The sequence below is a fragment of the Ahaetulla prasina genome, chromosome 4 (assembly GCF_028640845.1).
Source record: "Ahaetulla prasina isolate Xishuangbanna chromosome 4, ASM2864084v1, whole genome shotgun sequence".
NCBI lineage: Eukaryota > Metazoa > Chordata > Lepidosauria > Squamata > Colubridae > Ahaetulla > Ahaetulla prasina.
This window is the reverse complement of record NC_080542.1, coordinates 50,973,101-50,990,573: the sequence shown is the minus strand read 5'-3', so window position 1 is coordinate 50,990,573 and position 17,473 is coordinate 50,973,101. Positions and strand designations below refer to the sequence as shown.

At 44.3% G+C, this 17,473-nt stretch overlaps 1 protein-coding gene across 3 annotated transcripts in view; it reads left to right on the top strand.

The window, feature by feature from the left end:
- Positions 1–17,473, top strand: part of SH2D4A (SH2 domain containing 4A) — a 57,171-nt gene that overhangs the window by 22,999 nt on the left and 16,699 nt on the right. Inside the window, exons 7-9 of one of the 3 annotated variants that reach the window (XR_009154852.1) lie at positions 10,416–10,546; positions 13,132–13,352; positions 14,671–15,331. Coding sequence is in view for 2 of the 3 variants with exons in the window: in XM_058180461.1 (XP_058036444.1) it covers positions 10,416–10,546; positions 13,132–13,352; positions 14,671–14,763 (445 nt within the window). In the remaining variant the exon portion in view is untranslated. Of the gene's footprint in view, positions 1–10,415; positions 10,547–13,131; positions 13,353–14,670; positions 17,388–17,473 lie in introns of those variants that run through there. The other 2 variants (XM_058180461.1, XM_058180460.1) reach the window with 2 other exon arrangements.

Genomic DNA, 17,473 nt, shown 5'->3' with positions numbered 1-17,473 from the left:
ACATTACTTTCTGGTTAAAACCAGAAAGTAATGACACCTAGGCGGTGGGTGTCAACGGTGGTTCGGCGATCACTACCAGATCGCAGAACCACTGGCCATGATCGCTACCGGATCGCGAGATCCGGTCAGAGCCAGAAGAATTTCACCCCTGCAACCCATCCTTCATTTTTGGAACATTGTCTTGTATTTACTAGTTTAACATGTTGGTAGATGATATTCCAGGAATGTCTTTCCACATTAAACTGCAAGTAGCCATATTCTGGGATTCATCTCTTAGACCAGGGGTCACCAGCCTTTTGGACCTCCAGGACACTAAATTCATAATTTTAAATCCCCAGACCACTAATATAATCTGCCTAATAACTGCCTGGGTGGGCATGGCTAAGTGGTCATGTAACTGGGTGAGCGTGGTCAACTCGATGTCACTCACGTTTTGGGGTGCCTCACCAGCCTCTACTTGCCCCTCCCCTCCCAGCCCCTCCTTGCCTGCCCTTCGGCTTCTTAGTGTCCCAACAGGAAGCAGTTGTTAGAGCTAAGCAGCTACTATGAGAAAAAGTTGGCAAAACAGCTCAGTTCAAATTGGATCTGACTAATAATAATAATAATAATAATAATAATAATAATAATAATAATAATAATAATATTTTAATTTTTATACCGCCCTTCTCCCGAAGGACTCAGGGCGGTTAACAGCCAGAATAAAATACAATATAATATACAATAAAACCCATTTAAAAAACTTATTCAATGTGGCCCTATTAAAATTATAATTAAAAACATAATACAAAACCCAGTTTAAAAGTCCAATTTAAAACCCATATTTATGCCAGTCCTGCTCGAAAGAAAAGATACGTCTTCAGCTCGCGGGGAAAGGCCCGGAGGTCAGGAAGTTGACGGAGTCCTGGAGGAAGCTCATTCCAGAGGGTAGGTGCCCCCACAGAGAAGGCTTTCCCCCGGGGGCCGCCAGTCGACATTGTTTGGCTGATGGCACCCTAAGGAGACCCTCTCTATGGGAGCGCACCGGTCGGTGGGAGGCATATGGTAACAGAAGGCGGTCCCGTAGGTAGCCGGGTCCTATGCCATGGAGCGCTTTAAAGGTGATAACCAGCATCTTGAAGTGCACCCGGAAGACCACAGGTAGCCAGTGCAGCTTGCGCAGGAGAGGTGTTATATGAGAGCCACGAGTGGCTCCCTCTATCACCCGCGCAGCTGCATTCTGGACTAGCTGGAGCCTCCGGGTGCTCCTCAAGGGGAGCCCCATGTAGAGAGCATTGCAGTAGTCTAGGCGAGAGGTGATGAGGGCATGAGTGACCGTGCATAGGGAATCCCGGTCTAGAAAGGGGCGCAACTGGCGAACCAGGCGTACCTGGTGGAAAGCTCTCCTGGAGACGGTCGCCAGATGGTCTTCAAAAGACAACCGTCCATCCAGAACGCCTAGATTGCGCACCCTCTCCATTGGGGCCAATGATTCGCCCCCAACAGTCAGCAGCGGTTGCAGCTGACTGTACCGGGATGCCGGCATCCACAGCCACTCAGTCTTGGAGGGGTTTAGCTTGAGCCTGTTTCTCCCCATCCAGACCCGCATGGCTTCCAGACACTGAGACAGCACTTCGACAGCTTCATTGGGGTGGTCCGGGGTGGAAATGTACTGCTGGGTGTCATCAGCGTACAGTTGATAACTCACCCCAAGAAGCCAGACCTCACCCCTCACTCCAGACCAAGAAGCAGGCTCAGCAGAAGTACCTCACTGAGGGCTAGGAGCATAGGCTTTCCAAGCAGAGGGAAGACCTGCGGGAGTGCAAGGCCAGGTACCAGTGCCTGGAGGTTCAGCAGGCTGAAATGGTCAGCCAGTCGATCAGTCCCACTGGAACAAGGCCCTTCAGCTCTTTGCCACCAGCGGCACTTCCCTCCAGCCTTTGCCCAAAGCCCTTCACCAGATGGCTGAAGCAGACTTTGAGTTGGAATTTCTGTCCTCCTCCGACCTGCATAAAAAGACCCCGAAGGGGGAAACTCTCCGCAGCAACATAAACGTTCATTGCAAGTATCTGTCCTAGGGGGCATAGTTTGAGGACCCCTAATTTAGTGCAATATAAAAATGCAAATAATTTTTCTGTGGACCATCAAAATTTTCTCGTGAACCACTAGTGGTCCATGGACCACCAGTTGGTGACTGCTGTCTTAGACTACTCACAGTTACTATCAATGTCTGTCAGTGGATTGCATTTTAAGACCATCCCTTTGGGCTACTCACATTTAGCAGCTGGATTTGTCAGTAAAAAACCGGCCTGCCTGCCTGTTTGTCCATCTGTCCATTCATCCATCCTCAAACTCCACAAAAGCCTCCTTCCAGATATCCTGCTTTTAAGTAGTATTTTTTTTCATTCAATCATGCATTTCATTAAGAAATGTGGTGGCTCAGTGAGTTAATGATGCTGGAGAAGGTTTCTGCTCCAGCATGTCAGGGTGAGCTCCTGTCACTTGCCTCAGCTTCTGTCCATCTAACAGTTTGGAAACATGTTCTATGTGAGTAGATAGATAGGTACCATTTTGGGTGAGTGATGAATTGGTGCCCTGTGCAGGCAGTCAGATTCCTGCAATCTCTGAACCTTCCCAGTTTGGCACCCATTTACAAAGCAACTCTGGGAAGGGAGGGGGCTTAGGATGACACTGCAGAAAGAGCTGCTTGTCTTTCTTTCTGGTGCAAAGGCAGCTCGCCCTCCATTAGTGCATCTTGAGAAACGTGCAAGTGTATCCCACAATAGAGCTGGTAAATTGACAGCCAAACTACTACTCTGCATGGTCTCCTGGCTAATGTAACAATGCCATATACTAAATAATCACAATAATCATAATAATTTGGACATCAAATGGATAGTTGGGCTGCCGTGGCTGGGCCTAGATAGTTATTGGATGCGGTCCCTATCATTGTTGGATTACAGTCTTCCGATGGTAGTGGCTTAGCCACCGTGAACCAATCCCGGCACCTACCATCACTAATGATGAGAATAAATCAACAAAATTCCACACCGGATTGGTCGTCACCTGGGTCAATAAGGGCCACGTCAGATGTTATGGTTCCTGGACATCTGTCAAAAAATGGGCTACAGGGCTCAGTTGTTACTGCTAGGGAATCGGGGCATGCAACTGCAAAGCAACTAGAACAAAAGTGCAAAATTTGGACAACCAAAAAAAATAAAGAAATCATTAAATGTTACTACCAGGCAGAACCAAGAACCAGGGTTTAAAAAAAGAATGATGCAAGTGTGGAAGGAAAAACATCCAGAAAGTAACATAACTGAACAAAGTTTAATGGATCAAAGATATTTCATCATCCATAATAAAGATTTCTCAGATGTGGAAATATAACATCTAGAAATATTGGCTAGAAAGAAAACAACAAGTAATGATGAACAAGCTGAAGAAACTGTTCCAACACCTGAACAAACTGACCAGCCAGCGGAAGAAACTAACATACAGGATGAAGATCTTCCTGTGCAACAATTCGAAAGTTTAGAGCTAAGTGACCTAGTGAAAAAACTGAAAGAAAAGATTGAAAACAACATCAAAGAAAACATAGAAAGAAAAAGACTGACTGCCATTTGCGAAGTGCATAGCAAATGAATGAAAGATCTACTAATTGCCATGAACAACATTTTAACTCCCATTCCATCCAGCGCACTACGTGAAACAAACCAACTAATGTACAGAACATCCACCATTATAATTGCAGAACTGGGTTATAAAATGCCATAAAAGAAACCCACTTGTTGTGAACCAGGCCCCCGGGCTTGGCCTCCTGGAGGAGGATGACTCAGAGAGTGAGGAGGAGGAGCTGGCAAGGCCTGCTTCCCCCAGGCCCTCTTCTTCCCTGGCACCGCCCCAGGAGGAGGAGGAGGGGCTGACAAGGCCTGATTCCCCTGGGCCCTCTTCCTACTTGGCAACGCCCCAAGAGCCAGTTGTTGAGGATCAATCCTGGCTTGATGCGAGACTGTGAAGACGTGATAGGCGCACGCAGCAGAGGAAAGGATGAGGCAAGCCCAGGGAGTGCTGAGTCATGGAGCGACACCCCACAGGGGATAAAAGCAGGAGGAGGAGCTCCGTGGCTCTTTGTGTTGGACAAAGCTGCAATCTTCGCAGGCAATCTGTTTCATGGATTGAAGACTGAATCTATTTGTGAGTGACTTTTGCTTTCCCTGTAATTTCCTGGTTACCTCGGTAACAGACTGTTTTCAGCTCGCTTCTACGAGATAAGAGTTTTGGCAGGCGCGTGGGAAAACGTGGCCAGAACATTTCTGTGCCAAAGGGAACCCAGCCAAGTGTAAATAAATTGTTGGCAGAAGGCTTTTGACTGGCTTATTTTCTTGGGAGTGTTGGGGGAGACAGAACATTTTTGTCCAATACCCCAACTAAATCATCTTCCTCCAACGATGGACCAGCAGCAGGTACAACAGCAGTTACAGCAGCTACAAGTGGCTAATCAACAGCTACAGCATCAAGTGGCTCACTTGGCAGTCTAACTTGCTGCCGGGAATGTTCCTGCAGCCCCCCCCATCCTCCCACTCCTCCTCCTCGTTGCAAATGCCCGATAACCATGCTGGATAAGTTTTCTGGGCAGCCTGAGATGTTCCCGACCTTCTTGGGACAGTGCCAGCTCTACATGGCTATGCGGCTGGAGGATTTCCCAGATGACCGGGCTAAGGTGGCCTTCGTGATTAATCTTCTTTCTGGCTTGGCTGCCCGATGGGCCATGCCCCTCTTGCTCCAGGACAGCCCCCTGCTGGTGGACCACCAGCATTTTAGGTAGCACCTGCGCATCATGTACAAGGACCCCGTTCGGACTCTGACAGCAACCAGGCGCCTTAGGGACCTCTGTCAAGGAAAGCACCCCCTCCAGGGGTGCATCGTCAAATTTCGTCTTTTGCGCCAGGATTCTGACTGGAATGACACAGTGCTGGTGGACGCATTCCAAGAGGGCCTCTCAGAGGAGCTGCAGGACAAGCTGGCCCAGGTGGAGGCGCTGTGGATCCTCGACGACTTAGTGCCCCTTTGTCTCTGCCTTGACACCCGTCTGCAATGGTGACCGTACCGTCGCACCCCCTGGGATCTGCCATCGACGTCTGCACCCCCGCTTCCTGCGCCCCCGGGTCGCCCCGCGTTTTGTGACCACTGCGGAGGAACCCATGGAGTTGGGAGCGACCAGATCTCGCCTGACGGCCCAGGAGCGGAACCGGAGGCACCAAGGGGATTGTGCCTGTACTGCGGGGAGCCTGGCCACTTCGCTGCTTCTTGCCCCAGAAAGTGAAGTGGGATGCGTGTGACCAACCGGGAAATGAAGCAGGCCTGACCTCGGGGAAACCAAGTCCCAACTGGACATTGCGAAAGTAGACTCTGGGCCCTTCAGCATCTGATTCTGAACACACGGGTGTGGTTGGGGAACCGGTCGGACGGGCTCCAGGTGCATGCGCTGGTGGACTCAGGGGCCACAACAAACTTTATGGACCAGGTCTTTGTGACCCAGTTTGCGGTCCCCGTGGTTCCGGTGGACTCTCTGATGTGGATAGAGACAATTGATGGGCAAGAACTGGTGGCCGGCCCCATTAAATTCGCCACCCAGCTTTTGCGCCTGGCCATTGGGGACCATGAGGAGGTGATCCAGTTTTATGTCATGGTGGACCTTCATTTCCTCTTGGTCCTTGAGTTGGCCTAGCTTCGGACCCACAATTCTCAGGTGGCCTGATCATGGAATGCCATCTCTTTCCCGAGTCTGCAGTGCGTCGACCACACCTGTGCCGGCCAGGACGTCGCCATCCTTGCCGTCTCCTTGCCTCCTGAGCTGATGGACTTCGCCGACTTGTTCATCGGCCCTACGATTGCCCCATGGATCTTCTACCCAGCACACTGTTGCCTGTGGGATGCCTGTATTCCATGTCGGAGCCCGAGTTGGCCACCCTCAGGGACTTCCTGGACAAAAACCTGGCCCGAGGGTTCATCCGGCATTCAAAGTCCCCTCTCTCAGCCCCGGTCCTCTTCGTGAAGAAGAAGATGTGGGACTTGCGCCTGTGCTGTGATTACTGCTGGCTAAACGCCATTACAGTGTGGAATTGCTACCACCTGCTGCTCATCCCGGAGCTGCTGGAGACGTTGCGGGAGACCTTGATCTTCACCAAGCTCGATCTCCAGGGGGCCTACAACCTGGTGCGGATGTGAGAGGGAGACGAATGGAAGACGGCATTTGACACCCAGTATGGACACTACAAATATACTGTCATGCCATTCGGGTTGACCAACGCCCCCGCAGTCTTCCAGCACTTCATGAACGCCGTGTTCCGAGACATGTTGGATCGGTTCGTAATGATCTATCTGATCAACATCCTGATTTACTCCCGGTCCAGGGAAAGCTACCTTCAGCACGTCCATTTGGTTCTGCAACACTTGCGGGAGCACCAACTCAATGCGAAGCTGGAGAAATGCATCTTCTTCCAGACTTCCATAGAGTTCCTCGGGCATATCATCTTGCCATGGACCTGCACAAAGTGGAGGTTTTGTGTAGCTGGGAAGCCCCTCATCGGGTGAAGGATGTTCAGCGCCTGCTGGGTTTCGCCAACTACTACCGGACCTTCATCCCGGGCTTTGCCATGCTGACGGCTCCACTTATCCAGCTCCTCAGGAAGAAGGTCCCATTCCGGTGGGGTCCCTCGCAGCAAGAAGCATTCGCAGCCCTCAAGAAGGCCTTCGTCACGGAACCCGTCCTGAAGCATCCCGACCTGCACTGGCCTTTTGTGGTGGAGACGGACGCGTCCAATGTGGCTCTCGGAGCGGTGCTGCTACAGGCCCTGGTGGATGGCAGCACTCTTTTTCCCTGCACTTATTACTCCTGGAAACTCAATCCTTCCGAGCGCAACTATACCATCTGGGAAAAGGAGTTGGAGGCTATCAAGGCCATGTTCGAGGCTTGGCGACACCATCTGGAGGGGGCCCGACATCAAGTGGAGGTCCGAAGGGACCATTGGAATCTCGAGCACCTCACCATGGCTCAGAAGTTGAACCAGCGGCAGATCTGGTGGTCGTTGTTTTTCGCCCGGTTCAACTTCCGTGTGACCTACATTCCCAGTGGTCACAAGCGGAGGGCAGACACCCTGTCCTGCAAGTCAGAGTACCTCTGCACCAAGGACCCCCTTCCTCCATGGATGGTGCTGCCGGCAAAAGCCTTGGCTGCAGCATGGGAACCAGTGGACTTGCGGGCCCGGGTGCAAGAGGCACAGCGCCAGGTCACAGCAAAGGAGAGCAGAGGTGGGCCCCGCGTCCCCTTGGACCTTGGAGGAGGACTTACTCAAGTTTTGAGTGCCCACAGGACCACTCCGAGCCCTCATCATGACCCAGTACCATGACAACCCTGCAGCAGGACATTTTGGGTTCTTCAAGACCCTCCAACTGGTGACACGGACCTTTTGGTGGCCCCGAGTGCTGCATGATGGACATACGTACGTGATGTCCTGTGTGCTGTGCCAGCAAGCCAAGGCCAACACGGGGGCCCCTCCTGGGCTCTTCCAGCCCTTGCTGACACCCAACAGACCCTGGGGGGTGATCTCCATGGACTTCCTGACGGACCTGCCACCGTCCTCTGGGTTCACCACAGTGCAGATGGTGGTGGACATGCTCACCAAGATGGCACACTTCATCCCGTGCCAAGGGCTGCCCACAGCCGCCAAGATGACCCGTCTCTTCCTGCAGCGTGTCTTCCGCCTTCACAGTCTGCCGGACAGGGTGGTTTCGGACCACGGAGTTCAGTTCACGGCTCACTTCTGGAAGAGCCTGATGGCCGCATTGGAGGTGCAGGTGTGTCTATCATCATTGCACCATCTGGAGACCGACAGGGGTATAAAGAAGGTCATCGGCATCCTGGAGTAGTATCTCTGTTGCTTCATCAACCAAGCAGGACAACTGGGCCGATTACCTGTCCCTGGCAGAGTTCACCTTTAACAACTCCCAACACACCTCCACCCAGATGACCCCGTTATTTGCCAATGTGGGGTACCATCCGCGTCTCTTCCCTCTGGCATCACCGGACTCTCCTGTTCCCGAAACACAGACCTTCCTGACAGAATTACACGTGGCCCAGCAGTTGGTACGTCGGCAGCTGGATCGGGTGAAGGAGGACTACAAATGGTCCACTGATCGCTCCGGACAGGTGACGCCCCCACTGGCGGTCGGAGACCGGGTGTGGCTCTCCACCAAACACTTCCCTTCCGACCGACCGGTAAAGAAGTTGGACCACCGATTCCTGGTCCGTTCCCCATCGAGGTGGTCATCAACCAGGTGGCCTACCAGCTGACCCTGCCGCAATCCATGCAGCTCCACCCCGTCTTTCATTGGTCCCTTCTGGTCCCTGAGGCCACACTGAGTCCCCTTTGGTGCCCAGCGGTGCCTGTCATCATTGCCGAGGATGGGTCAGAGGAATACGAAGTCCACAGCATTCAAGACTGCTGCTGGCTGAAGGGGTGTTTCCAGTATTTGATTGCGTGGCAGGGATACGGGACTGATTTCTCCTGGGTAGATGCCTCCGACATTCATGCCTCTGACCTGGTGCAGGCCTTCCATGAGCAGAACCCAACCCGACCGCATCCCGACCTTCAGCCCCGGGGGAAGGGCCCTGCGGTGAGGGATAGTGTTGTGACCCAGGCCTCTGGACTCAGCCTCCTGGAGGAGGATGAATCAGAGAGTGAGGAGGAGGAGCTGGCAAGGCCTGCTTCCCCTGGGCCCTCTTCCTCCCTGGCACCACCCCAGGAGGAGGAGGAGGGGCTGGCAAGGCCTGATTCCCCCGGGCCTTCTTCCGATTTGGCAACGCCTCAAGACCAATCTTGGCTCGATGCGAGACTGCGAAGACGTGATCGGTGCACACAGCAGAGGAATCAGTGGGGCAGGCCCAGGGAGTGCTGAGTCATGGAGCGACACCCACAGGGGATAAAAGCAGGAGGAGGAGCTCCGTGGCTTTTTGTGTTGGACAAAGCTGTGAATTTCAATCTGTTTCATGGATGAAAGAATCTCTTTGTGAGTGACTTTTGCTTTATCTATAACTTCCTGGTTACCTTGGTAACAGACTGTTTCAGAGATTTTGGCAGGCGCGTGGGGAAACGTGGCCAGAACATTTCTGTGCCAAAAGGAACCTAGCCAAGTGTAAATAAACTGTTGGCAGAAGGCCTTTGATTGACTTTTTCTTGAAAGTGTTGGGGGGGGGAACAGAACAAGAATAGAATAGAATAAGAATTATTCTAATTATTGTCATTTTAAATGTACACTAATCAGCATATATTAAAATGAAATTTTGTTGCTAATCATTATGCATATACCCACATATACACATATATATGACACAAAGAAACATCACAGTCTAGTTTGAATGTATACATAGACTTGGCAAAAAATAAAAATAAAAATCCTGCAAGTTTATAAGATGGATAGCATAAGGAACAAAGCTGTTACAGAATCTAGGAGTCCTATTACTATTTTGAAACCTCCTCCCAGAAGAAAGCAGCAGAAAAAGACTATGAAGTGGGTGTGGGGATCTCTAACAATGTTTTGAACTCTAAGCATATAGCACTTATAACAGTGGCGAGATTCAAATTTTTTTACTATCGGTTCTGTGGGTGTGGCTTGGTGGGTGTGACAGGGAAGGATACTGTAAAATCTCCATTCCCACCCCACTCCAGGGGAAGGTTACTGCAAAATCACCATTTCCTCCTGATCAGCTGGGACTCAGGAGGCAGAGAATAGATGGGGGCGTAGCCAGTCAGAGGTGGTATTTACTGGTTCTCTGCACTACTCAAAATTTCCACTACGGTTCTCCAGAACAGGTCAGAACCTGCTGAATAGCACCTCTGGCTTATAAGCAATACCCTGAAAAATGGGAAGCGAGCTTCCTATAATCATCTCAGCTGTCCTTACCACTCTCTGTATGAACTTTTTATCTGAGGCACTGCTGCCACCAAATCAAACAGAATGAAGTGGTGGTTTCAGGATTTACTAACTAAAAAAGATTGTTTATGTGAAGAAAGAAAACATATTACATAATTCGGAAGGGCAGAAATGGTAATAATCATGTTTAGAACTGCTGCAAAAGAGATCAGAACTTGCTTCCTTATATATTTCTTTTTCTTTTCTCTTTCTTTGTCTTTTAGTGTTTTCACTTTTCAGTCTTTTCATACTGGTATCTTTTTTTGGTTTTCTAATTTTCTTTTTTTGTTTCTATAATTTTTAATTCTGTAGAACATTCTTTTTCAATAATATATTTTAGTCTAAAGATTAGTATGTTTTTTATGCACATTTTCTAATGTGTAAGTGGGTTTTTTTCTTTTTGCATTAGAACTGAACTTATATCAAGCTAAATATTTAAACCACCTATTCTTTTGCTATGGCAGAAAGCAGAGCTTACAAAGATCTACCTCCAGTTCTACTCGGGAGAATATAGTTCGATGGTTTAAAGAAGAGCAGATCAATCTCCGAGCCGGCTTTGAGAAATCAGTGGATCAGATAGCACCCTGGTTTCACGGTACTGTACAGCCATTGACTTATCTCAATCAAAAGATATAGAATTCAGCCTGAGAGCAGTGTAGGATGGAGCATTCACATCTCTACTGACATACTCTTTCTTTCTAAATTGAGCGCCATCTTCACCCAACATGAAGACTTAGTGTATATTACACAGACATATGATGTTTTCCTTCTCCTTGCCACCGATACAGATCTACAGAGTGGTTTAAAACTTGTACTCAGTTATATGGAAATGCAATTCATTTGATTCTAAATATTGCAAGCATAGAAGAATTCCGTTAGATGCAAGAATATCATGCCTCATTTCTTCTTGTCTAGAAAAAGATTGCAGTTAGGAGAATTCAGAGAACTACCAGACTAACAAGAAATATCATATTTATGTAAGGGGATAAGCAGTGGTGGGATTCAAATAATTTAACAACCGGTTCTCTGCCCTAATGATTTCTTCCAACAACCAGTTCATCAAACTGCTCAGAAAGTTAACAACCAGTTCTCCTGAAGTGGTGCGAACTGGCTGAATCCCACCACTGGGGATAAGTGTTTCAACAAAATAAAGAACATTTCTATTAAATTTATCCTATATAGTATGCTAAACCAGGATGTTTCAGTGCCAATCAGAAAGATTTGATTTGTAGAACAAATAGTAATCTGATATCCAGTTCTTTTTTTTTTAATTGAAAAAGTTTTAACAAACAAAAACATTTTCCCCCTTCCCCCCCCCCCCACAACTTCCCACTCCCTTCACACACACACACACACCCCGGCTTCCTGGGTCAATCATAAGGTATTGTTATACATAAACCAAACATAGAATAAAATTTTCCCTTCTAATCCAATTAACCTCGTCCAAATCTTTTCATTTCCCAACCCCCCCATTACATAAAATAATACTTCCTAATTATTCAAAGGCAATCTGATATTTCTTAATCTGATATCTGTTTTGTAAATAATCAATCCATTTTTCTGATATCCAGTTCTTAAAACAGGAAGAAAAGTTCTGTACAACTAGAATAAAATTCCAGTTGTTTTTTTAATAAGAAAAAATAAAAGAATAGTTTAACAAGTTTCTAACTAGATCTCCAGAAAGAAATGATCTTGTTTAAAGTTACAGGTTACTCATTTACAATTACAATGTTAGTTGCAATTATAATATTACAAATACTGCAATAAAATATTTCACCTGGCTAAATCTGATTTGGCCATTTTAATTATAAGTTATGGGTCTATGATTATAATAAAATATTCTCTCTCATACAAAAGATACCATAAGGATTAGTGTCTATAAAGTTTTTTCAGCATTTGAAATATGAGGTATAAATCAAGGTAATCCTTGACTTACAAATAATCATTTTACAAACATTCAAAGTTACAATGGCCATGGAACAGATGCTTTATGGCTGGTTGTGGAATTTTGCAGTCACATGACCAGAATATTTGCAATATTTTTGCTGATTTGAAATGAATGGGTTTCCTTAACGACCACCATGTTCATTTAATATGAAAAATTAAGGCTGGAAAATTATTTTCAGTTATGACTGAAAATTATTTAGTCATATGCCTTAATTTACAATCATAACAATGTATGACCAGATTTTCAGTCCCATTTATATTTACAGTTGTCGGTCAAGAACTATCTGTATTGATGATAATTTTACAATACATAATCTAAGAATTTCTTGGCCAGGATCAACCATGAGCCTTGGAAAAGGAGAAACTATTAGAAAATCAGATTCAGAGGTGGGTTTCAGCAGGTTCTGATCAGTTCTGGAGAACTGGTAGCAGAAATTTTGAGAACCGGTAGTAAAAATTCTGACTGGTCCTGCCCCCATCTATTTTCTGCCTCCCAAGTCCCAGCTGATTGGGAGGAAATGGTGATTTTGCAGTAACCTTCCCTGGGATTGGGGAGGGAATGGTGATTTTATAGTATCCTTTCCCTGCAGTGGGGTGGGAATGGAGATTTTACAGTATCCTTCCCTGTCACGCCCACCAAGCCACACCCACAGAATCAGTAGTAAAAAAGTTTGAAACCCACCACTGATCAGATCTATATCTTCAATATAATAATATGAGAGCAACATGTTTTCTGCAGTAATGCAGTCTTGCAATTATTATTTACATGGATTTTCAATTTTTTGCAACCTGTTTTGGCTGTGGCTGTTAACTTAAAAAGAAGTTTAAAAAATTGGAACCCCTGCTGCCTGCTTCTCAATCCATGCAGAGTGATGAGTCCTCATGAGCACAAATACCTGCTATGTGGAAAGGGCTTCTGAATGTTAGCTGACAAGTCCTGCCTTTTCTGCCATATCTTTGAAAAATGCTATAAATGCTGTATTTAACAAAAGTGGAGTTCTTTTTTTGCTTTTTAATCTGTCAGGGGACTCTAGAGTTCTGCAGAACACATTTTTAAAAGCTGACATTAAGGCAATGCAGTATTAACTGGGAAAGTGGTTAAGTAAATGAAAACTCTGGACAAACTATCAGAAAGAAAGACAAAGACAGAAGGTTAGGCCTTTTTTTAGAGCATGTTTCCCATGTAACACATGTGGTACTTCCTTATTTATATGGCTTTTATTTTGAGAACAGGTATTTTAACCACCAAAAAAGCAGAAGAACATTTGGAGGGTCTGGCACCTGGAAGCTTTCTCATCCGAGTCAGTGAAAAAATCAAAGGCTATGTTCTCTCCTATTTGTCACCTGAGGGCTGCAAACATTTTCTGATAGATGCTTCTGGAGATTCATATAGTTTCCTTGGTGTTGACCAACTCCAACATTCAACATTAGCTGACCTAGTTGAATGTCACAAGGTGGGTCTCTTGTTTTTCAGCACATTCTATACAAAAACTAGATGTTTCTGTAGAATATATACAATACAAAGGCAGGATTGTTGTTAGTTGCAAAGTCGTGTCTGACCCATTGCGACCCCATGGACAACGTTCCTTCAGGCCTTCCTGTCCTCTACCATCCTCTGGAGTCCAGTTAAGCTCACGCCGACTGCTTCAGTGACTCCATCCAGCCACTTTGTTCTTTGTCATCCCCTTCTTCTTTTGCCCTCAATCTTTCCCAGCATCAGGCTCTTCTTCAGTGAGTCCTTCCTTCTCATTAGGTGGCCAAAGTATTTGAGTTTCATCATCAGGATCTGGCCTTCTAAAGAGCAGTCACGGTTGATCTCCTCTAGGACTGACTATATAATTATATATAATATTAATATAAAATATTATATATTAATAATCGAGAATAATTCTATAATTGCTTTAAAGGACAAGTTTGAAATTATCACCACTCCTTTCAATACAAATATGTCTCTTTCCATCACACAATTACAGACTAAATCCAAGTCAGAAGGAAAATTTAATCTTTCCTCTGATCACTTATCCATTCATACAATGCTCTTGCATAATACTATACAATATTAGATGAGATGAGAGCATTCTGGAAAAACTAAAAAGGACAACATGTCAGCCACTGTCAGTAAGTCCATAGTCAAATGATTGAGCAAGTGAGAAAAAGCCAATTTCTCTTAACTGCAATAAGCTCCATCTATTCCTGATGCTTGGTAAACAGCATTAACTACAGGGTCAGTTCTGAAATATTGTTTTGAAGTCTCTATGGTCATTTTTAAATTGAGGAAAAGTGAGCTATTGAAAATACATATCATTGGAATAGTCTGCGTCTCAGAGTCGAGGGTGCTCCATTAGTGAAAATTTTGAAGAAAATATAGGACAACCATTTGTCCAGGAAGGTTTAAGGAATCTTGCCTTCAGCAAGGGATTGGACTAGAAGACAACCAAGATGCCTTGCAGCCCTGATTCTATGGTTCTGTACAGGCTAGTGTTTGTGATGTCTTGATGAAATCAGGAATTACCCTTGTGATTCACTAAAGCTATTTTACAATTTACTCTTGTAATTCACTAAAGCTAGTTCAGTTTCAGAACTAAGATCCAATTTAATTTTTTTAAGAACAAGTGCATTAATATAATCTGCCTTGCAAAATGCATTGAAGCCAGTTGTAAATAACTAAGCAGTCATTAATTGAAGATTAAATACTAACTTTACTGGAGTTCAGTTCTTTGGGATACAACTTTAGAAGAGTGAATTCTTATTGGTGGTTCCTTTCTTTTTTAGGATGAGCCCATTACATCATTGGGGAAGGAATGTCTTCATTACCCCTGTGGACAACAAGGACAGTTACCAGATTATCTTGAACTTTTTGAGTGATATTGTCAAAGGCAGGAAAATCAGGAAGCCCAGGCAGTTTACATGAATATAAAGGCTTATTGCAAGCTTATGCTCTCTACAGGAATCTGAACTGCTAATGGTCAAAGCAAATAGGTGGTAGATAAGAATGAAATTCTAAGTGGGCTGGACTTAGATCTCTTGTGGACACGAAAGGACTTGAAATTGATGAGGCATCAATCTCCCTCAGGCTCAGCCTGATTATCTCCTACAAATATTTAGAAAATCCATTTACCATATGGAGGAAATTTATGGAAAGGGCAGCTGCTGACATGGAGCCAAAACCCTTTAATTATTACAATAGTTCCTTAACTGTAAAATCATTCTTCAAGTATGTTTGATAAACAAGAAATAAATTCAATTAAGCAAAAATTGGGATCAAAATCCTAAAGAAAGCAGCAAAAGAATAAAGCTACCGTTACAGGCAATTGTGGTAATGAACTTTCTTTGTTCAAACTGCAACCTAACTGCATGAACTGCTGTCAAATGAAGTTATAAGGAGCTATTCCAAAGAGTTGACATTTGACATCTCTAAATACATCCTTGAAAGGTTTGTATTTACATTTATAATTGTTTTATATCTCCACACTTTACTATTTTATAAGCTATTCAAAGTCACCTCGAGCCACAAGACAGGCGGCATTTAACGTTAATAAATAAATAAAAATGAAATAAATAAAATCGTTGAGGAAAACTCCAAATGCAGAAGTGGTTAGAAGAATCTTCGTAACTTCAAATCCCCTGAAAGGTTGGTTTTCATCACCAGGAATGAGTGATGAGTATAAACATGCCCATAGTGCATCATAGAACAACGGGTACATTAGAGCTTCCAACTGTTCACGTTTTTCTTGCTGTATTCTCAGTAAACAATATTGTTGGATAGTCACAGAGTTTTATAGAGAGTTGTTTTGTGTTCCTTTAAAAATGATAGTAGACATTGCATGGATCAAAAATCTTCACTGTCAGGTCTATGGCCTAGTTCTTTAGAAAATGAGTCTTTGCATACTGGACGGGCATGGGAGAATCAGCTACATTTTTGTTTTAGCATGGATGAATATAAATTTGTAAGCATGGGTACAATATGCTTTTCCTTCCTTTTTCTTCGCATCCAAGCTTACCAGGAAAAAGTTTTCTTGTTTGAAGAAGCTAGTGTATGAAGAAGCATAGCAAATAGTGAGCAGAGAGAAGAGTCTTTCGCAACAAATGCTCAAGTAAGGCAGATGGATATTGAAAGAGGAACTGCATTAAAAAAATAAACATTACAAGTGTTTCAGCATTTTATCATTTTCTCTGAAAATGTTATAAATAAATACATTTTTGCAACAGAACAAGCAGTCTTTGCCTATTCTAATTGTGCTTCACTTCACTTGAAAATAATCTCAGCTAAATCAAGTCGAAAGCATAATAGATGCTGAAGGATTAATACATTGTGAAAGGCTGTTTGCATTCTATATACAGAATTTGGATATGTCTCAACTCATTTTTCTAGCTATCAATATTAGCAGATTGGAATATTCAAATACATCTGGAAAATATACTTCTATTTTCATTTGTGTGTCTATTTCATTGAAGCTCCATTTTGAGGCATATTTTCCAAAGTTCAAATATGTAAAAAATTCAAGCTGAATTAGCAAGTGTAGTAAAATCATATATTATATTGGAATATCATCCCTGCAGAAATTATATTGGCCCCTATGCTGACACTCTTTCTTAAAGTCCAGAAGAATCAATGGGTCTAAGGAACCCAGAGTAGGATGGAGCCCATCAAGTGGCTCATTTGACTGTATGTTGTTGCCGGTGTGGGTGGGTTATTGTTTTTATACTGGGTTTTTACTGTTTGTAAAGAAATAGGTTGCAGACCAGCACTTGATAAAATAATCATGAAGCCTTAGAAAATTATTCAAATACTGATGTGATGTGTCTCTACCTACAATGAACAGAAATTAATGCAAGCCATTATATTCCACTTAGTTTTTCATACATGGCTTCTCCATTTTGGCTTTTTTTTTGTAAAATAAATGATGGCATAGTATAATATGTCATGTGTTGTTATTCATCTGAGGTTGTATTTATCTACTTTTAAGAACTGGTAAGGACCAGATGATTTTTACTAAGCCCTAATATGTAAAACCATAGAACCCAAAAAGAGTGTACTTCCTTTTTCACGACTATAAATGAAATTATAGCAACCCAATCAATCTGGGAGAAAAAGTAAAAAATGGAAAAGTAAATTGCAGAGAAGATTAGGGGACCTGATGAAGACTTAAACGTTCATCTGCTTCCCATTGGCTCTCTCTTCCAAGTGCTTCAGTTTCTTGCATTTGCCTTAAAACAGCCTGCATTTTACATACAATCAGTAGTATTATATAAAATCATGATGAAGGACTGACATCAGGGAATGACTGGAATAGTATGATGGCCATTTCACCTGAGCATTAATGTATTTCTTATTCATTATACTAAAATGGCTTTATCAATTTCCATTGTTTATGAATTCTTGTCCAAAAAATATAGCCAAATATCTTTTAGATACATGCAATTCATATTCCAACTACTTTTCAATACAGCAGTTAAATGAGATGTATAAATGGTTGTAAATTGTTCAATAAAGTGAAATTGGTTTGTAAATCTGTACAGCTTGTCTGTATTATAATGTGGTATTTTCAGGAAGATTCTACATTTAAATAGAAGC